The sequence below is a fragment of the Medicago truncatula genome, chromosome 2 (assembly GCF_003473485.1).
Source record: "Medicago truncatula cultivar Jemalong A17 chromosome 2, MtrunA17r5.0-ANR, whole genome shotgun sequence".
In the NCBI taxonomy this organism is placed as follows: Eukaryota; Viridiplantae; Streptophyta; class Magnoliopsida; order Fabales; family Fabaceae; genus Medicago; species Medicago truncatula.
The window spans coordinates 41625749-41648331 of record NC_053043.1 but is presented as its reverse complement, the minus strand read 5'-3'; the positions used below and the strand labels follow the sequence as shown (position 1 = coordinate 41648331).

The following is a 22583-nucleotide window of genomic DNA, read 5'->3' as shown; positions in this document are numbered from 1 at the left end:
AGAGTATACTGTAGTATAGCTGTCATGAATTAGATAGTTACTGACATGACAAGTTAGTTACACAAATTCCAAAATATATGATCCATTACAATTTTCAAAATAATCCCCAAAATTTATAATGCTGTTTTACCTTAAAACTCAAAAGTGATAACAGTTATTGATAAGTTGGCAGGTTTCAAATGGTATAGTCATAACTAAAATGAATTAGATACCAAAAAAGAACTTAACAGGATTTTTAAATAGTTAACAGTTATTAATGGGTTGGCACTTCATTCATACTATAAATATAACTCCCTCTGCACATGCAAATCAAATCCATCTCTCTCTCTCTCTCTCTCTCTCTCTCTCTCTCTCTCTCTCTCTCTCTCTCTCTTCTTGTGACCAAACAATGGAGGGAGGTTCTGGTAAGAGGTTTCCTGCCAAGCTGAAGGATCTTCTGGCTACTGGGATTCTGGAGGGATTGAAAGTGAGATATGTCAAGGGACAAAAGGTATATTGTTTTGAACTTTTGATTTTGGTCTTGTTTGTGAAATTGTGATGTTAGGAGTTTTTTCTTTTCTTTTCTTGTGGTGCATAGTGTGATATGAGTTTATTCGTGATTGCTGTGTAGGCGCGTAAACCAGGAGAAAAGGATTTACAAGGTGTGATTAAAGATGCCGGGATTTTGTGCTTTTGTGGGAGTTGTAAGGGGAATCAGGTAAGTAAATGGAGGGATGGTTGTTTTTTTGTTTGTGTAGGTTTAGCATCTTATAGGTTAGTAATGTGGGTTTTTTGCTATTTGTTGTTTTTTGTTGAGAGTAGGTTGTCTCTCCGAATGTTTTTGAGTTGCATGCTGATAGTGCTAATAGACGTCCTCCGGAGTATACTTACCTTGAGAATGGAAAACTCCTTCGGGATGTTATGAATGCCTGTTCAAGTCTTCCGTTGGACACATTGGATAAAGTGGTCCAAATGGTCCTGGGTGATTTCCCCATGCAGAATTCTAATATCTGTTTCAATTGCAGAGGTTTGAAATGCACACACTTGCTTTCCTAGCTGTGACACTATGTAATTTGCAATCCTGTTGATTAATCATTTAATTTTGATGAACTGTTGTTTGTAGGGTCAATTTCTGAATCCAACAAGGGTGAGTCAAAACTAGTATGCAATCCATGCATGGAGTTGAAAGAGTCTAAAACTAGCCAACTTCAACCAAGGTATCTTTTTTATTTGTTATCAATGTTGAATAGCCACTATAGTGCAGCAGTATTTGCAAAAACCACTATTATTCTGCAGTGCGCTATTTATTTGTTGTCACACTGTTTATAGCGGGATTTGAACATACCACAATTTTCAATGATCCGCATTGACTACAAATCATGGTTTCAGATCAAAAAAGAAGAGAGAAGAAGGGCCTAAAACTACTTCTGCAGAAACTTCTTCCCAGAAAAGAAAAGGACGCCCTCCTGGTTCCGGTGGGGGAAGATTCACTGAACGTATTGGTATGCTATAAGCACTTTATTAAGTTGTTATGCAAACAAAGTTCTTATCTATGTTGGTTAGTAGATATACTTTTCGTTTATGTCTGGTGAAGATTTGCTTTCTTATATGCAGTTAGTCCAATTACTCCAGCACAAACACTCGGTTCTTCAGTGCATGGAACAATTGACGGGAAATTTGATGACGGATATATAGTCACGGTGGACCTGGGTTCTGAACAGCTGAAAGGTGTCCTGTATCATGTTTCAAGTAATGCATCTAAGGATTCTTCGATTGGAGGTACACTTATTTCAAACATACAAAAGAAATCAAGATTGTCATTATGTGATTATATTTGGTCCAATCTCATTGTTCCCCCATATTGGGGGTTTTCGGGGGGGTTAAACATACAAATTGACAATTTTATCCTTACAATAATTCAAAATTCAATTCTTGTATCATTCTTTTATTTTTTTAAAAATTATTAATGAAATTTGTACCTAAATATAATAATTATGAAATAAAAGGAAATATAATTTTTATATATATAGTGAAATTAATTTATCATTATTGTATCACTTGTTTAAAAAATGTTTTCAAGAATTTTTATAAGATCAGTAAAAAAAAATATTATTTTTATGTAATAATTATAAAGTATAACACAAATTATTGATTTTAAGAAGAAAAAAGGGTAAAATAGTAAAATTATCACAAAAGCTCTCATTTTCCCTCTCTTGTTGGTTTCTTAACTCCCAAACAAGGGAAGGGTTTTCCCTCCTTTCCCCCTCCTCTCCCCTCCCTTCCCTTCCCCTCTTTAGCCTTTCCTTTCCCTCCCCTCAAAACTCGCAAACAGAGCCTTAACATATTTGTCTCTGGCTTGTTTAATGATGATGAAGGGGAGGTAAAGGAAAGGTTAATTGTATATCTGGAATAGGTTAATTGCATGCAAACTACAGAATCAAAATACATATTTGCATGTCAAAAACAAAACAAAGACATGAAGCTGCTATTATCTGTTAGAACTTGGTCTTATATTTTGGTATTATTTATCTTAGACTTTTTTGTACTTTATTTTGTTAATTTAATGCAGGTTTATCAGAAGAAAAGGTTGAGAGATAAAGAAAGATATAGGATTGAAATGTTGAAGTACAAATCCAATGGTTGAGCTCTTCAATGGACTCTTATATGGAATCCTCAGACCTTTTTTCCTTTACTTTTATTCTTGTTATAGTTGATTTTATTTTATTTTATGGCGGTGAATGATTTTGCAAAACATGCTGTAGCAGTTCACTTTGTTGTAGTTCTTCTTAAATCATGGATCCCCTTATTTTATCAGTCTAAAGTTAATCAATGAATGGTTGTCTTAGCACATGATAAGCTATGCATTATAATTCAAGGTTTGCTAGTACTATCATTTCTTGTTAAGATTTTTAAGAACAACAACCAGCCTTTAGGGTCAACTACATCGATCAATAGACATCACAATAATCTGCCATATATACATCTCATTCCAACTCATTAGTATCTAGGTCTTTCTTAATAGCCTCTCTAATAGGTCCTTCATTTAATGTTATTTTTACCACAGAATCTACAGGTTTTCCCTAAGTCGAGTCTTACCAGATAGGTGTTACCTCAACTCTATAATATTGCTATTTTTAATCCTATTTTGTCTAGTCTTACTAGACATTCAACACAATATTCTCACTCATACAATACTTATTTTATTCTAGGGTTACTTTTTTTTACTGCCAACACATCATAAAATATAGTCGGTGTTACAACATACGGTAACATTTTCTCTTCAATTTGAGCGCTATTTTTGTATCACATAAAACACCTCGGAGGATCTTCCATTTCAGCCACATGAGACCTCCATTTTACACTTTGGACTCAAGATATCTAAGTTGTGTAAGCCGTGGAATGAGATTATCGCAAACTTTCAAATCTATGATGGAAATGTTGTCTTTTGCTAAGTTTTATTGAATATACCCTCTCTTGCGTCTACGACGGAAGCCATACGCGTCTTAGACTTATCTCCAAGCCTCTCATCTCCCATTTAATTTCTCCTTTAAGTCTTCAAGTAGGACGAAATCATCTTCTAAAAGCATCCATCTCAATGTTGACTTTTCAATGTGTTTCGTACGGATGTTCAAAACTATTGTAGTGGAAAAATCTTTTGTGGCTCAACTCTATGTCCTCATCACACTAGTTGAGGTCCCCTCGTACATAAGTTGTTTTGAATAGTTTATTACCTTATTTAAAAAGGGCATATAATTTGTATTCTCTAGGCTCTTATGAACAGGCTGCAAAGGCAGTAAATTCTTTTGGCTTGGGTTTATTACAAAAGCATAGCAGAAGATTAACATATGATAGATGTTGTAGGAATATACTAGGTATATAGCTTTTATCCACATATATATAACTCAATTGGTCAAATTAGATTTATTTATTTGAGGTTACCAACTAGCATAAGCACATGTGAAACTGTTTGTGAAGGTTTATGGAAACAAACTTATTTTATGACATGTACATAAGCCTATTCAACTTATTTTCGTAAGCTCTCCAAGACTGGTTATGAAAATAGCTTATAACTTATATGAAAATAGTTTGATTTTATTTTATCTTTTCCTGCTATCGAAATAATTTATACATAAGCACTAACATTATGACAGAAAATAATGTAAGCGCTTAATTTACTTGTTTATCAAGCAAGAGTTATATTAAAACATTGCACAAAGGTTCTAGGTGCTCCTAATTAATTCCACCACCTCTATGTGAAGGAGGAATGAAATTTAGAAGAGGAATAATCTGCTCTTTCCTGAAAAAGTTTTGGGGATCAAATTTTGTCTTAATTTGTGCCAAACGCTTAAAGTTTCCCTTAAAGTACTTCATACCCCTAAAACTTGCTTATGAGTAGCTTGTGTTATTATGCTTGTTCCTTCCTATATCAAGATCCCTATAGTTGTAATATGCAGCTCTTGGAGACTTTGAAACATAAGAAGTCATGTATTTATTATGTTTTTTCATCCACTTTATATGTCTTTTGGACTCTTCAATGCTATTCACTTCCCACTTGACCATGTATTGTATGTTGTACAAGTTTCCTTTTCAATGTGGAAAATGGATTTCAGATTTTGAAATTTCATTCATTCTTCCACCATATGGTTCCATTATAAGTAATGCTAATGGATCTTCTTTTAGAAGTATCTTCTTTTAGAAGATCTTTATGCAATTTTGTCTGCTATGTGTTGCCATCTATGAATGAGTTTTGTGGCTCCTTCTTCCAAAAGTAGCAGCACTACCTCCTCTTATGGCCCAAAAAATATCTTCTCCCATTGATTTTCTATTGAGAATCCTTCCATTTACATCTATAAGGTAAGCATCAACGACATGATCTGCTGCTAGACCATGCTTCCTAAACAAGGTACCAAATCCACCTCCACTGATAACCCTGCTTGGACATAACCCTGTTTGGAAAAACAACTTAACTAAGCGCTTATAAATAAGTTTATAACAAGATAAAATAAAGTCTAGACTATTTTCACAAAAGTTATAATCTTTTTTCACAAGCAATCTTAGGGAGTTTATATAAATAAGCGGAAAACAGCTTATGAACATGTCATAAGCTATTTTCACAAGCTCTCTCAGACCGTCTCATAAATGCTTGTGCTAGTAGATAGTCTCAAAAAGTCAAACTAATTCACCGAAGGGAATCCATGAACTTTATTTGTTTCGGAGATTTTATAGTAAAGTTCACCTAATGTTGCACCAGCCTGAATCCAAGCAGATTCATCGGCAAGATTAATGTCGATCGAACGGATGTTGATGAGATCAATCATGATAAAGGGTGTCTTACAAAGATAAGATAATCCTTCATAATCATGGCCACCACTAACAACCCTAATCTGCACACCAATCTCTTTGCTGCATAGTATGGCTCCTTGAATTTCTTATTCATGGGAAGGTGTCATAATGAGAAGAGGCTTGCTTGATGAATTCAGCCATCTTGGATTTTGTTTCAATGATTCCAACACTTGTGGATACAAGGATGAGTTGATAAACACTGTTTAGGATTGTAAATTTGCATTTTGCATTTTGCACATCATTGCATTTCTCAAAACAAAATTTCCTAGGTTTTTCGGATTTCAAATTAGGGAAATAGGAAGTGAGTATAATAAATAATTAAGACAAACCACAATTGTTCCATAATATGCTCTTTAATACAAAATGTTGTCAAATAACGGCTATAGCGGCGCTTCAACAATATTGCGTAGTTGACAAAAATGTTGTCAAATAGAGGCAATAGTGTTGTTATTGCGCAATAGTTTCATGATACACTATTCAGTACTATATGTTTGATCACAACAATGGCAACTACCTAATTGTCCCATGAAAAATAGATCTTGTTCTGCCTAAATACTTCAATGATTGACCTGCAAAGCAAGGGTCTCATACCATTTTCCGAAATTTACTAGATACTACGAAAAAGGACAGAACTTTTCAGTTGTTAACAATTATTAATGAGTTGTAATTTGTAACTTGCTTCTTAGTAGAGTACACTGTAGTCTAGCTGTCATGAATTAGATAGTTACTGACATGGCAAGTTAGTTACATAAATTCCAAAATATATGATCCATTACTATTTTCAAAATAATCCCCAAAATTTATAATCTTGTTTTACCTTAAAACTCAAAAGTGTAACAGTTATTGATAAGTTGGCAGGTTTCAAATGGTATAGTCATAACTAAAATGAATTAGATACCAAAAAAAAACACTTAAAAGGACTTTTAAATGGTTAACAGCTGTGTGATCTATCAAAGTTCACTGGAATCATAACATATATGACGAGTGATCCTACTATTTCAGATCACTAGAAACGGTAGTACTTCCAGAGTCATTAAATACTGAGACGGTGGTTCAGAAGTCATCGAACACTGAGATGGTGGTTCCAAAGTCATCAAACACAAATATGGTTCGAGAGACATCAGCCACAAATATGATTCCAAAGGCATTGAATAATGGCATGAAGCAGAGTGCATCTCGCGGCAAGAGTCGGGGAAAAATAACTAGAAAGAAGTATGATTCTTAAACACTTAACACATTTGAAAAAAAAAAAAATTAGAATTTACTGATTTAGATGTATATTATATATTATATGCATTAACACACGGCGTTCTAGTTTCATCAGGGATTTTAATTTTGCTCTGATTCTTGATCCTATTTTGATAGGGATGTACGGTTGCATAAGTTGGTATTTGAAGAAGACGTGTTACCAGATGGAGCTGAAGTTTCTTACTATTCTCACGGAAAGGTAGCTTCGGTTAAAGATGGTTTTGCTTTACCTTTTTTAACGGCTTTCATCTTTTCTGATTGTGCTTTTGTGGTGTGCTCAGAAACTATTGGTAGGTTACAAAAAGGGATATGGAATTTTTTGTACCTGTTGCAATGCAGTGGTTAGTGCTTCTAAGTTTGAATCTCACGCTGGATGGTCATCTCGACGCAAGCCGTGAGTTCTTGTTTAAATTCTTTTATCGGATTTGTAGGGTGCATATGCCTTGTCTAACTAGCTCTGCATTTGATTGCTTATCGTATTCCCAGTTTTATCTTTTTCTTTGACTACGAAATAATTTTTAGAGATTGATTATTTTGTTATTTTCTCTGTCTCTTTTTCCATTTCCCATTTGCTAGGTCTCGTTGATTTTCTTTTTCATGAATTTATATGCGCTGTTTTGTAAAATTCACCTTCATTTCCTTGTTTAAAAATGAGTTAATGTATTGCAGTTATCAGAATTATTCTTCGTTGAAATATCTTCATTAGACTCTCTTATACTATTATTGGTTTCACTAATTTCATGATCAACCCTTTGATCATCAATATCATCCTTGAGCCTATAATTAATGTTACTATTATAGCTTTCACCAAACCAATCCAATGGTTCTGACTCGTTATTAGAAAATATGCTTTGACCTCTAAGATCAATGATTGTGTCATTGTTGCCAAAATTTGATTGAATATTAGATTGTTGCTTTTGAAATTCTTGGTTTGTACATTTAATAGAAGTAGTACCTTGAGGGAAACTAAGAGCAATCTGTTGGCAAGTGAACATCATTGATGTGGAAGTTACAATGATTTCTTGTATTGTGGAGTTCGTTGTGGATAATGCCATGGAAGTTGATGAGTCTTGTTGATTTGGGGAGAGAATGACACCAACAAGATTTTGCACTTGATTGAGCTTGTCTTTGAGAGTAGAGAGATTGAAGAGGAGGGAATTGGAGGGTAAAGTTGAACTAGAAATTCTTTCCAAATTTGGCAATGGCGTCAAATCTTCTGTGACCATAGGAAACATTTGTAGGCCTTGATTTCCAATTTCAAAAGTTACTTCAATTTATAATGGTTTTATAAATTCTGTTTTTCATCCTTGTGTATATAGCAATTTAGGGTACAGGAAATAAATTTGATTGTTAGATGCAAAACTGTAGTATTATTGATGTTGATTAGTGTAAATAGTGATCATTTATGCATGGACCATTTGTATCGACTGGCCTTCTGGGTGAAGTCTGATCTGATCCAAATGGGACTGTGCAACAGCTGGTGTACATGCACGTAACAGAACAGGAGCTTGCTCTTTTTGATTCCCTTTCCTCCAATTTTCTGGTAAATGCTTTGCTCACTCCACTATGATGTTACTCGAATCCGTCACTTGCTGTCACAATTTAAGGTTCCCACTCTTCCATACACTCTAAAACAGTGACAATTAATTCTGCTTTGCTCTTTCAAGTTTTGAAGCTCGCTGATATACGTTTGAGTTTTGTAGTGATGAAAGTTTGAAGGCGTAGTTTCATTACCGTGAAGCGAAAGTTGATGGGGTTATATATAATCTGGATAATAATGCTTATGTCAAGGTTTCTATTTTTATATCATTTAATGTTGATAAAATTGTGTTGAAATTCGATGGGTTCATTTATTTGATTTCATGTTGAAATTTGAGTATTTATGATTTATTTATTTGATTTGGTGTAGGAAATTATGTTTTATTTTATTTGATTTCACATTGGAAATTGTGTTTTAGGGTTTATTTCTTCGATTTCATGTTGAAAATTCTGTGTTTTAGTGTTCATGTATTTGAGCTGTCTAGAAATTTGGATGTGGTTGCATGTAGAGACTTTTGAAAACATATTTTAAAGTGAGGAACAGTGAATTAACAATCTTTATCTCTTGGAACAGTGAGTAAAAAATACAAGATAGCTAAAGAGAAACACATTTAAATCTTTAAGTTAAGAAAATCACGAATTAAGGAAAGTTAGTAACACCAATTACAAACCTGCTATCCAAAATACGACAAAAGAGAAACAAATTTAAAACCGCAAATTAAGAAAAATGCATGAATTAAGAAAAATCAAGAATGCCAATGAAAAAGGCTCCTACTATCCAAAGAATACGACTAAAGAGAAACATATTTAACGATGTTGTATGTCCAATGTTGAATTCTAACTCAAGATTCTAACCATATGACTCTTAGCAAGATTTTCATTTGTTTTACTCTTAGCAAGATTTAACTCATTTGGTACTACATGGAGTATGTTGCAGCTGTTGGCATTATTGTGAATGATTTAGCTATAAGTTCATTATTTGTGAATGGTTTTAACTGATTTGATTTAAGATAATGACACATTTCATATTATTAAACTATATAAAATTACTAATAACAACTAATGTCAAACAGATTTTGGTTAGATGATTGATTCTGATGGGTGCATGAGCCTTGTTTGGCAACTCACTTCTGGTAGTTTCTTTTGGTGCAGTTGTTGCTAAACAGCAGTAGCTTCCTAGTTTTTCCTACGACAGTAAAATATGTGAAAGACATGAAATTAGACCAAATAAGGTTAGTCTTCGTAGCTCTATGTACCTAGTGTTCTGGTTTTTTATGGACTACCTTTATCTAGAGATGCATGTTAAAACTTAAAAACTCATTTATCTTCACCAACATATACCAAAATCTTATTGACTGCTGAATTGAGACTTTATAGTTTAGGTAGGGAAGGAGGAAAAGGAAGGCGGTAGGTCTCCGTAATAAGGTGTATTTGAGATACAAAACACAAGCCTTATGTAGAGATGCAAACTTAACCTTTTAGTCTCCCTCTTTTATTTTCACAATTTTATTTTCCCACTTTTATTTCATTTTTTAGTAAAAATCCCTCCCAATTTCCCTTCATTTTTCCCTTTAATTAATTTTTTATTTTTTTTTATTTTATGCAGCAGTGATCACAACAAAACTGATGACAAGTCTCATAATGGATCTGTGGGTCCCACAGTCATTATACGAGGCCTAACATATTTTAAGGGTTTAGAAGGTGTTGAGCTTTTGGACACGCTGATTACATATCTGTGGCGGATTCATGGCGTAGATTATTATGGCATGATTGAGACAAATGAGGCTAAGGGGTTTAGGCATGTGAGGCCAGAAAGAACAGGGCATGAAGAAACAGGTAAATCAGGGTCTGAATGGGAGAAGAAACTTGACTTATTTTGGCAGGGAAGGTAGAATGGTCAGGATCCATTGGAAGTAATGGCTGCTAAGGAGAACATAGATGCTGCAGCAATTGAAGTGTTGGATCCATCTGTTAGAAAAATTAGGGACGAAAAGTACGGATGGAAGTATGTTTGTGGAGCTAAGGGCTGCACAAAGCTTTTTCATGCTGCTGAAGTTGTGTACAAACATCTGAAGCTAAAGCACCTTGAGCTTGCTCTTGAACAAACTTCGAAATTGCGTGAGGATCTCTATACTCAAAATTACATAAAGTAAGTAATAACCAAGAGTTTCTATATTTTGTGGTCAGTATTGCGAGTATTGGTGAAAATATCACTAATAGTGGCCTTAGTACTGTTGTAGTGATCCAGATGCTCCTGGTGGAAAGCCTGTCATGCAGCAACCTCAGGTAGACCACTATATCCATTGAAACATGATTTGATAAAACTCTTTATGATTGTTGTTAATTTTTTTGTTAATTTGTGTTAATTTGAGTTCGATCTGGTGTTGATGATTTTTTTAGTTAATTTGATTGTAATTTGTAATTAGAATTTTGGAATGTTTAGTTTTTGGCTTTGGATGCATGTGGTGTGAGGTGTTGGAAATGTAACACTATTTTAAATATGCATGTGTGAATTTACTTATAATGATATATATCCAATTACACTATTTTTGCAAGCCTATATTTGTCCTGCCACCTACTCATATTCAATTGATTGAGTTGGAATTTATTTATTTGTAATGATAATGATACTTATCAATTATTCTCTCTTTTTGTAGGCCTATACTTGTCCTGCCACCAATTGATATTCAAATGTTTGAGTGAGAACAGTCAGAATTTGAACGAGACTTCTATGATGCTCTCTTCATGAGAGCTAAAGTAAGTTGTCATAGCTTGCTATCTGTAAATATTTATCTTGATCTCTTTCAGAAGCATTGGTGTTTGAGTACTTGCATTTAGTGTTGGATTATTCCCTTAAATAAAGTGTTCAAAACATATATTAGCATCGAGTTTGAAGGTCTATAATGTTCTGGCTTTCAGATGGATAGGTAGATGCATGTTGTTATATGCATGTCATTAGACTCGCCACACTTTTTGTCCATTTGTGTAACTCTTTCCCCTGCTGTGGTGCATCGCATTTCTCTTCTCTTACATAAATTTCTCTTACATTACTGATGTAAATTTGGATGGCAGACTTGGTCACAACAATTCATGAGAACTGGTTTAGTGCAAGGTGCAATTGTTATGCAAACAGCAGCACATATCTTCGTGGCTCTGTAAGTATATAATTCTAATTCAGCATGTTTATCATGAACTTCAAATGCACTTCACTCTCTAGTTTCCTCTCACTTTTCACTGTATACTTATCTTTAATTTCACAGGTATGAAGGTTCCATTGGTCCAGCATCTCGTGCTATGGCTGCTGCTGATCAGTTAACTGGGAAGTTAGGGCGAAAAAATCTTTAGTATGATCCTCCTTCAGCTGGTGTCCACTGTTAGGCAAGACACTAATGACCCAATAAATAGGACTCTGCAAATCTATCATAGAAAGATGTTTAGAAACAGGAATTATATTATTGTCCTTTATGAATTATTATAAAGAGACGTGTGTTTCGTTTAATTTTATTTTGATGTTCGAATTTGTTCTAATTTCTGAAATGGATAGAAACTTGTTATAGTTTTAATTTTTATTGTTTTGGAATGCATTGAAATGCTTTAATTTTTTATAAAAAATAAATCAATTTCCTGCGGAGTTTCCTGCGATTTGTTCGCAGCAAAGTGAGGTAGGAGAATGAATACTCCTCCAACACTGAACGAATGTTTCCTGCGAATATTTGAACATTTCCTGCGGATATAACTTTCCTGCGGATCCTAAAATCCTAAAGGTGTGTTTGGATGAAGGTTTTAGGAGGGGAGGGGAGGGGAGGGTTTAGATTCCATTTTTAATTTACGGAAACAATTACCCACGCAGATATTACCTGGGAACCTAAATCCTTGGTAAACTCCGTAGGAAACACGTTTCCTGCGGTATATTTACCTAAAACCGCAGGTAAATCCGTAGGAAATTCGAGAGTTTCTAGTTGTGTTTGTATATGAAACTTGAAATGTTTTGGTGACATATATATAAACTCATACTACCTGAACCTTCGTTGTGCATTGGAGGTATGATGCTATCTTTTAGATCAAGGTATTTTATTTCCAAGTGGGTGTGGCTGACATATGATAATCTAATGTGTAAATAACTGACAAGGTTCTCGTTTTTGCTTCTTGAATTTGAAAATATATATATATATATATATATATATATATATAAATGAATTTTTTATATGCCAATTGGCTATATTAAACTAAAATATTAGGTGGGGGTTTTCCTGCGGATTTTTCTATGTCGTTTGCTGCGGAAGTACCTGCGGATATGTTCCAGGTATTGTGTTTACCTGGGAACCTCAATCCTTGGCAAAATCCCCAGGGTTTCCTGCGGAATGTTTAACGATATCCGCAGGATAATCGAGAGTTTCCAGTAGTGAATGGAAATGTTAAAAATGGTTTCCATTTTCAGCTTGCGTTTTATCTTCTATTCATCACTTAACTCACATAACACATATTAAGGTAAAGTAGTTGTCCCGTAAGCATAGCTCAATTGCCAAGTACATTGCAATATGTAGGGTAAGAGTTCGAACCCTAGATTTTCTACTTATTGGAGGAAATTTCCTTTCACTAGACTACTTACAAGAAAAAAACAAAGTAGTCTTCTTTTTTACTCAATATAAAAGTAGTCCTTAAATCTGCCTCTATAGGATTGTAACTTTGCGTTTTAGTACAACATTCCTAGGTTTTTCGGATTTCAAATTAGGAAAATAGGAAGTGAGTATAATAAATAATTAAGACAAACCACAATTGTTCCACAATATGCTCTTTAGTACAAAATGCTGTCAAATAACGGTTATAGAGGCGATTCAACACTATTGCGTAGTTGACAAAAATGATGTCAAATAGAGGCAATAGTGTTGTTATTGCGCAATACTTTCATGATCCGCTATTTAATACTATATGTTTGATCACAACAATGGCAACTACCTAATTGTCCCATGAAAAATAGATCTTGTGCTGCATAAATAATTCAGTGATTGACCTGCAATGCAAGGGTCTCTTACCATGTTTAGAAATTTACGAAAAAGGACAGAACTTTTCAGTTGTTAACAGTTATTAATGAGTTGTAATTTGTAACTTGCTTCTTAATAGAGTACACTGTAGTATAGCTGTCATGAATTAGATAGTTACTGACATGACAAGTTAGTTACACAAATTCCAAAATATATGATCCATTACAATTTTCAAAATAATCCCCAAAATTTATAATGCTGTTTTACCTTAAAACTCAAAAGTGATAACAGTTATTTATAAGTTGGCAGGTTTCAAATGGTATAGTCATAACTAAAAAGAATTAGATACCAAAAAAGAACTTTAAAGGATTTTTAAATGGTTAACAGCTATTGATTAGTTGGTAGTTTTCTGTTATGGTATATTTATGGTATAGTTACTGACATGACAAGTTAGTTACATAAATTCCAAAATATATGATCCATTACTATTTTCAAAATAATCCCCAAAATTTATAATGTTGTTTTACCTTAAAACTCAAAAGTGATAACAGTTATTGATAAGTTGGCAGGTTTCAAATGGTATAGTCATAACTAAAATGAATTAGATACCAAAAAAAAACACTTAAAAGGACTTTTAAATGGTTAACAGCTGTGTGATCTATCAAAGTTCACTGGAATCATAACATATATGACGAGTGATCCTACTATTTCAGATCACTAGAAACGGTAGTACTTCCAGAGTCATTAAATACTGAGACGGTGGTTCAGAAGTCATCGAACACTGAGATGGTGGTTCCAAAGTCATCAAACACAAATATGGTTCGAGAGACATCAGCCACAAATATGATTCCAAAGGCATTGAATAATGGCATGAAGCAGAGTGCATCTCGCGGCAAGAGTCGGGGAAAAATAACTAGAAAGTAAGTATGATTCTTAAGCACTTAACACATTTGAAAAAAAAAAATAGAATTTACTGATTTAGATGTATATTATATGCATTAACACACGGTGTTCTAGTGTTATCAGGAATTTAAATTTTTCTCTTTTTCTTGATCCTATTTTGATAGGGATCTACGGTTGCATAAGTTGGTATTTGAAGAAGACTTGTTACTAGATGGAGCTGAAGTTGCTTACTATTCTCACGGAAAGGTAGCTTCGGTTAAAGATGGGTTTTGCTTTACCTTTTTTAATGACTTTAATCTTTTCTGATTGTGCTTTTGTGGTGCGCTCAGAAACTATTGGAAGGTTACAAGAAGGGATATGGAATTTTTTGTAACTGTTGCAATGAAGTGGTTAGTGCTTCTAAGTTTGAAGCTCACGCTGGATGGTCATCTCGACGCAAGCCGTGAGTTCTTATTTAAATTCTTTTATCGGATCTGTAGGGTGCATATGCCTTGTCTAACTAGCTTTGCATTTGATTGCTTATCATATTCCCAGTTTTATCTTTTTCTAGCAAGTATTTTGTGCATTGTATTGATATTTTTTAATTCAGGCAAATGTAACTTCATAAATATTGTTGCAAACCAGAAACAAATGATCTCCGCCTATAACAGAATTTCTACTCACTCATTAGTCATTACTGTTTCCCTTCTCTCTCTGTACTTTTCTTGGCTTCATATTATTTCTCTTTTGATTGTTCAAGCCCACTTCATCAGCCGAGGGCCTGTCAAATATATTGTTATTGTTATAGAGAAAAAAATATTAAAAATTATAATTGAAATGGGAAACATTTAAAATCAATATACATCATTTTACAAGTTGAGAAATGAGAATGACATGTGTCATCAATTAGTGAAAAGCAACATTTTATTCAGAATTGGGAAAGGGGAATACAACCACTAATTGTGGATTCTTTATGTGTGTGTTGCCTTTAAATTGCATTTATCGCAGGAAAGTGGTTTATAATCTAATTTTTAGAGATTGATTATTTTGTTATTTTCTCTCTTTCCATTTCCCATTTGCTAGGTCTCGTTGATTTTCTTTTCATGAATTTATATGTGCTGTTTTGTAAAATTCACCTTCATTTCCTTGTTTAACATTGAGTTAATGTATTGCAGTTATCAGCACATATATACATCTAACGGAGTCTCACTACATGAGCTGTCCCTCTCTCAATCAAAAGATCGGAGATTTTCTTTTTTCTTTTGGTATCCAGATCGGAGATTTTCTGCTAATGATAATAATGATCTGTACACCACTAATTTGAGTCAGGGAGAGGTGCATAACACTAATTTTTATATGCAATTTTTTATTTCATTCACTAAATATTATATGCTTTTGAAAATAATAAATGATTTTGTAGGATGTGGTGGATGCTCTATACCGACTATCTGAGGCATTTCATCATCATCGCCTTGTTAGTATAGATTCTGTGTCTGGTTATGTATCAGACGTTCTCTTTCATGATCAAGATGGTTCTCACGCACACACGGTAAAGTCAAGCTGCAAATCTCATTAAATTAAACTTTGAATCTAATAATATGTAAAGTTATTTTTCTCTTGTATAGTATTATTTATTTATTTATTTATTGTGTTTGTTTCAATGTCCGGCATGCAGGGAGTATTTGAGATAACTTCTTTATCTCTACAATGTCTCGCTGATGAAGATGGTCATCAATGTCAAAATAAGGCAACATGTTCCGTTTTATTGACCGATGATAAGGGAAACACTTTTGAAATTACTGGTGTGAACTCCCTCATTGCGAACGGCCCTATTGAAGTAAGAAAAACATGTTAACAATCTTTAATGTCTTTAATGTTTTTCAAAATGGTAGAACTTGCATAAATTTTACTTCAGTAGTAAATAGAGTGTTAAAGAGTGTGTTAGAGAAAGTTTCACACATATCTTTGAATTAACAATCTTTATGTATTGGTTAATTAGATTATTGCAGAACTGGAGAAAGAGAAATCAGCTGGAGAATCTTCTTCTTCTGCTGCTGCTGCTGCTGCTGCTGGCGATGGAAACTTAAATCCCACAACAACAACAACTGGTGCTGCAAATGATCAGGACAAATAGTCTCCTTCTGAAGAGGATATCTAGAGTCCTATTCGGCATTCGCGATTAGTTTTGGTGTCGAGGAAATGATTCCAAATGACATTATTGTTTTCTTTTCTTTTCATTTAGTTGTTGGATGATTAGGAATTTAGTTTCCATGACATGATTCATTTTTCTGTCGTCCATTAATTTTGTGTCTTTTATGATTATTGTCAATGAAAATTTTCTGTCATCTATTAAATTTGTGTCTTTTATGATTACTCTACTCTAGTATGATATATTTTAATTTTAAGACAATTTGTTCTGAATAAATTTAGAAAATAATTAATTTGATTGTTACTTGCTGAGGAAATCATGGCCACAAACAGGATACACATGGCCATTTACACAAAGGAGACTATCATTCTGAAAACATTTAAATCATGTTCCGTTATATTGAATTTTAAAAACGACAATTCAATAAAAACAATTTGATCTACAAAGTCTGGTAAATTTATGGTTACAAAAAAAAGTGTTAAAAAGAAACAGAAGAGAATGTTTTTTGGTTTTTGTATGGGTACAACATGATTAGAGGCTAAGGGAGCAATTGTTGGCAATTGTTTTCCATTTGATTAACATTTCCTGAAGAAATGTTGCAGACTACTTTATAGTAATAATAAGTCTTGGTAAATGTTGAAGATTCAGCATGGCGTGTTCAACAGGCTCTAAGGTAGAAGGTCACGTTTTTAAGTCACATTTTAATTAAAGGATACCCAAACTTTAAGATCAAATTTAAAAACTTGTCTTTAAATTCTCAATCTAATACATAACTTTAATAAGCAATTGGATATTGTTTGAAATTTTGAATTAAAACTATCTGACCAATATGCCAAATTTAGAGATTTGGTTTGTAGTTTGTATTATTAATATAATGGTTCTGTTATAATTTAAACATAACACTTACCTATTAAATTATGAATTGAGTTTTCTTCAAACAAAAACAAACTCTTAGTAAAAAAAAAAATTCGGAAACAACTTAATTAGATATTTGTTTGAATGATATTTATGATTTATTTTTTGAATAAAAGATTGTCTTCTTTGCACAAAGCAATCCCAGAAAGCAACCTTCTCATCCTCTATAAATAGGGATGCAAACTCATGAAGAAAAGTGCAATACAGAATCAATGGAGATAAGCAAGTTCAGTTTTGAGAAGAAAAAAATAGCTATGATTTCTTCATTCTCTGCACCATCAGGTATGCTTTATGAGAATTAGAACTTCAAGAAGAGCATTCTACTGTGAGAATTAAAACTTTAAGTTCAGTATTTTGTATAAAAAATTTAAGTAATTTAAACCCTTGATGTGAATCAAGCATATGTATTTACGGCACTAGAGCCATTATTTTGATGTAATGAATTGTAAATGATTTTATCTTATGCATCATATACATGCATATATACGTGTATCTTATCTTATGTTTTATTCACATTGTTTAGAACCAGCACAATACTATTATGGATTGTCTGCACAATACAAAGAGCAATATGAATACCTTCAAAGCATGAACTACAATCTAGAGGTGCAACGCCCCAAGCTCAAGCCAGCTGATCGACTAGTCTTTCACATCAATGTTCTATCATATTCGGTTGATTCTAACTCAGTTACACGCCTTAACACCTTATTCCATGATTATCAAGAAGTGAGCAGCAAAAGGTTCTTTCAAGAGGATCAAGAATGGATTCGGTCTATCTTGTTCCACCAAGACTTTCCCTCTGAATCACTTGAGCAACTAGCACAAAGGCTCGTGCTCGAAGTTCATGAATTGTTTGATTTCAATGAGAAATTATTTGGTTCTAATCTTGCTAGTGGAGTCGGAACTTCTATTGCTCATCAATTCACTTTGCATCTTACAATTGTCGTGGAGATATAACTAGATATTAGTAAGCATTATTTTGCAAATAAAAACTATTACTTTTCTTCTCTTGATCACACTATTAAAGGCACATGTTGATTGAATATTAATATTTTGGCTTTCTTTATATGGTTAAACGTTATAATATTTATGCTTTGTTTAATATGGTTAAACAGTTAATTACTAATTGATATCATCTAGAGTTCAAATTTGTATGAATAAAGTAGAGTTGTTCGGTAACCATATTTTTTGAGGTTTTCTAGATTAATATTTTGGAACTACAGGATTTGTTGATTTGCTGAATTAAGGCTGAATTCATTTATAAACACTCAAGAAATCAAATGCTTTATCTGAGTTAGAAACTTAGAATTGCAGAAAGAGTAAAAGAGTAAACAGGTCAATTGGCAAAACACTTGTAAGTAATATTTGAAAGTTGGGCAAGGCTCCTCCTTCTTGAGTAAAAAAGAGTAATATGAATTATTGATAAACAAATCAATAGTTGATATTATATGTGCGTGCATAACGAAATTACATGTGGTTACAACTTATAATATCACTCTAGAGATGTCAAATTCTTGAGAGCCAATTTCTCTTCCAATATCCCTACAGTAGCAGTGAGTATGAGAATCCGACCTTAACCTTTTTTAGTATGTCTAAGAATGCTGTCAAAAAAATGTGTCTAAACTTCACTAATCATCATATCATAATACTTAATGAAACCCAAGCAACAGGGGCGGTTCCCTTCATTAGCATGAGGTAGCCATGGCTACCCCAAAAAAAATATTGTTCTTGAATATGTTGGTATGTTTTTATATTTAGCTACCCCAAATAAAAAATATTTAGCTACCCCAAATAAATTTATTTGTTAAAAATTAACATAAATAAGAAATTTAAGAAATTACTACGGGATATTGATAGATTTATTTGTATTAGTTCAACACTTTCGGTCTCAATAACAAATTTGGAGAAAACTTTTGGAAGAATAAAAATTGTCAAAACAATAGTGAAACAAATTAAACATATAATGAGTTATTTTTTTATTTTTTTTTGCAAATAACTTATTTGTTTACATTGAAAAAGACATTATTAGTCTATTTAGTATGCAATCAATTCTGAAGAAAATTAACTTTTTAAAACATGTTGAGCCCAACTTTTTTAAATAGTTATTGTCAATTTTTATTTTCTTTGTTATTGCTTTTATTTACATTTCATGTAAGTAAAAACTATTGTGTTTAGGGTTAAATATAGTTTTAGTCTATAGAACATTCTTGATTTTTAAGTTAAGTTCCTAATAGTTTATTTAATTTTAGTCCTTAATTTGCTCTTATCAAGATTAAATGACCAAAAACACTCATTGTTTAGGCAAGGATTGAATAATTTTTTTTGTAGTAACGAAACTTAAAAAGTTATAATTTATTAGACTATAATTAAATTTTTCTTTAAATTTAATATGTTGATTTTAAATATATTTTATTTTATTTTTTAAATTTGGCCCCTGCATAAAATTTATGCTAGCTTCGCCGCTGCCAAGCAGCCTCTCAATTCTCATTGTCTTGGTTTTTATTTGTGTTATGTATAACTCCTAATGACTTTCTAATTGTCCATTGAATTGATATGGTTGATGTAATTTTGTTTTACTCTTTTTTGCTTCAAGGTATCAATGAAGATGATGAAAAAGACGGCGTAAATGATGAATTTCAAAAGGACAACATAGATGATGATGATGAATTTTAAGACATATATTTTGCTAAGCTTGTACTTGGTATCAAATAATGTTAGACATTTTCTTTATTATTATGTGTTAACTCATGTATCAAGAATGAATATTTTAGGTCAGGTTTATTGTAACAACTTTTATGGATGTGTTTAAATTCAATTTTTTAGAAATTATAATTGATTATATTTACACAATTATTGTAAAAAAAATTGAGTACTTTCGAAAAATGTCTCCTAAGCCTTTCCTACTAGTTTTTTTTTCCTTACTATTTCAATCTAAGGAGACAAATAATAATCGTAGACCCCTATGGCAACAGTTAAACATTGTTGCTTCAAATTAAATGACATAAAAAAGCGTCTCCTATTCCAATGGTTTAGGCGACGTTTTCAAAAATTGTGCCCAAAGAGCATAAAAAAACGTCCCCTTAGACAATAGGCGACGCTCGAATAGGAGACGCCTGAAAAACGTCCCCTGTTCTTTTAGGCAACTATTTTCACAGTTTTGGCTACGCTTTAACTGTTGCTTAAGATGATAAATGGTGTACTAAGATGAATGATAGGGACACTCTCTTTTCAACATTCTCTCCAACATTCACTTTCTAATTTGCTTAAATCATGGTGGGACACACATTGGTTTAAGTTAACTAGAAGGTGAGTGTTGAAGAGAGTGTTGAAAAGAGAGTGTCCCTAGCATTTCTCTTGACGAGAATCATGCATGGTGTATTTAAGGTATTAGAATTTTGATGTATACGATTGTAAATAAATTTATGCTATGCATCATATCTTATGTTTTATGTTTTATAACAATGTACAGAATCAGCACGTTACTACTATGGACTGTATGCACAATACCAAAAACAATATGAATACCTTCGAAGTATGAACTACAATCTAGAGGTGCGGCGCCCTAAGCTTAAACCCACTGATAGATTAAACTTTCATTTCAGTGTTCTTTCACATTGATCCATTGATTCTAACTCAGTTACTCGTCTTAACACCTTACTCCACAATTATCAAGAAGTGAGCTGCAAAAGGTTCTTTCAAGAGGGTCAAGATTGGATTAGGTCTATCTTGTTTCACCAAGAGTACTATCCCTCCGAATCACTTGAGTACTATCTTGTTTCACTAAGAGGGTCAAGGTTCATGAATTGTTTGATTTTGATGAGAAATTATTTGGATCTGATATTGCTAAAGGAGTTGGACCTTCCGATGCTCGTCAGTTCACTTTGTATCTTACAATTGTCGTGGAGATATAATTAGACATATTAAGATATATATAGTGGGGTTTTTTCCAGATTAAAATATGTTATTTTCCTGTCTTGATCATACAATAGAATGCATATGTTGAATTAATTTCAATATTTTGACTCTGTTTAACAAGGTTAAATCATTAATTTGTAGTAATAGATATCTTGGAACGTTTCTTCAAAAAAAATATATATCTTGGAACGTATGAATTCGTGTAGTTAAAATTATTTGGTAGCGGTCTTTCTCTCATAAATTTCTCAATTGAAATTGTTGATATTGTTTTTCTTCAACACATTATAATTGATCTCGGTAAGAGCTAAGGATCGTACCCATATAGGCCATAACATCTTTTTATCTTCTACTCCAAATTACTTTCCTCCTCTATAGTTGATAAACAAATTACAAAATTAAACCAACAATTTTTGTAACGCAATATACTAAATTTACAATCTTATTTTCTTATCAAATAATAAAATCTCAAATTTTATTTTCAAGACAAATTAATAGTAATGGTGTGAAGCTAGGACAGCACTCTGATGACATCATGTCATTACATAATTTTTAGAGTAATTCTCATAGTTTATATTGAGTATGTAATGATTTGAGATAACATGGAAGTGTTAAAAGCAAGAAAACTGAAGATTTGGAACAAAAGCTGCATCGTGACACGATTTGGACATCGTGACACGATTTGGACATCGTGTCACGATTTCATGATCAAAAGGAAGGTTAATTCTACCTATATAATTGTGTCACGATTTGCAAAAATTGTGTCACGATTGAGGAGCCTATTTTGAGAACCCTGGGACATAAAAGGTGGAATCGTGTCACGATTGGGTGCAATCGTGTCACAATTACATTTGTTGCCTATTTAAACTGAAGTCTTACAAGAAGTAAGGGTTCGGAATTTTGGAGATCTGAAGCACGATTTTGAGAGCAAAGAACTAAAGTGGTGGTCAATCCATCCAACTAATAGTTTGTGTATGTTTTTATGCTTAAATTGATTATGCTATTTGTAATTTCAATTATGAGTAGCTAAATCTATTAAAGATTAGGTTATGAGATGAATCTGATGTAACTTTGTTTGAACCATGTTGTTGTGAAACTCTATTTCATGTGGGTATCAATCTAGTTTTACTCAATTCAATTGTTCTTAATGTATTTTATATACTGATAATATATAACATGAATTCGTGAGAATGAAAGACTACTGATCCTAGCTTTCAACTTAGACCTAATTGATTTGTTCAAATAAACATGGTTAGTCTAGGAATATATGGATAATTGTTTATTTGTGATATAAGGTTAGCGCTCTTAAAACCTTCAAAGAATATTAGATCACCTAAGAAATTAGGGATTGTAATCTGAGAAGAGGGTCCTAAGTCAATGAGTTGATTAGAACTATTTTAGTTAACCATCGAAAAACTAGAGAAATATTTACAGGAAATAGGTGTAGTATACCAAACGGAATAAGTCAGAAAATTCGAATGACCAGATCTCATCTCTCCTTATACTTTCAAACAACTTTTATATTCAGCTCATTTACTGTTTATGCAATCGAACCAACTACCTAGGATAACCTATAAATTTTATACATCCGAGATAATAACAATATTGCTAAATTGATATTAACGCAGTTCTCG

At 32.8% G+C, this 22583-nt stretch overlaps 2 protein-coding genes and 2 pseudogenes across 2 annotated transcripts; 3 read left to right on the top strand and 1 right to left on the bottom strand.

Moving 5' to 3' along the window:
* The first annotated feature begins 342 nt into the window (after window positions 1-342).
* LOC25487456 (uncharacterized) lies at window positions 343-2849 on the top strand. Its single transcript, XM_039830731.1, has 7 exons — window positions 343-490; window positions 611-697; window positions 802-1006; window positions 1103-1196; window positions 1369-1481; window positions 1594-1758; window positions 2549-2849. The coding sequence occupies exons 1-7, from the start codon at window positions 389-391 to the stop codon at window positions 2575-2577; spliced, it is 795 nt and encodes a 264-aa protein (XP_039686665.1). The 5' UTR covers window positions 343-388; the 3' UTR covers window positions 2578-2849.
* Window positions 2850-4713: 1864 nt separating this feature from the next.
* On the bottom strand, window positions 4714-6035 carry LOC25487455 (berberine bridge enzyme-like 22; annotated as a pseudogene).
* Window positions 6036-6397: 362 nt separating this feature from the next.
* On the top strand, window positions 6398-11454 carry LOC25487452 (serrate RNA effector molecule-like; annotated as a pseudogene).
* Window positions 11455-17234: 5780 nt separating this feature from the next.
* On the top strand, window positions 17235-18163 carry LOC25487450 (uncharacterized). Its single transcript, XM_013609392.3, has 2 exons — window positions 17235-17319; window positions 17561-18163. Exons 1-2 carry the CDS (start codon window positions 17250-17252, stop codon window positions 17992-17994), a joined length of 504 nt encoding a protein of 167 aa, XP_013464846.2. The 5' UTR covers window positions 17235-17249; the 3' UTR covers window positions 17995-18163.
* The last annotated feature ends 4420 nt before the right edge of the window (window positions 18164-22583 follow it).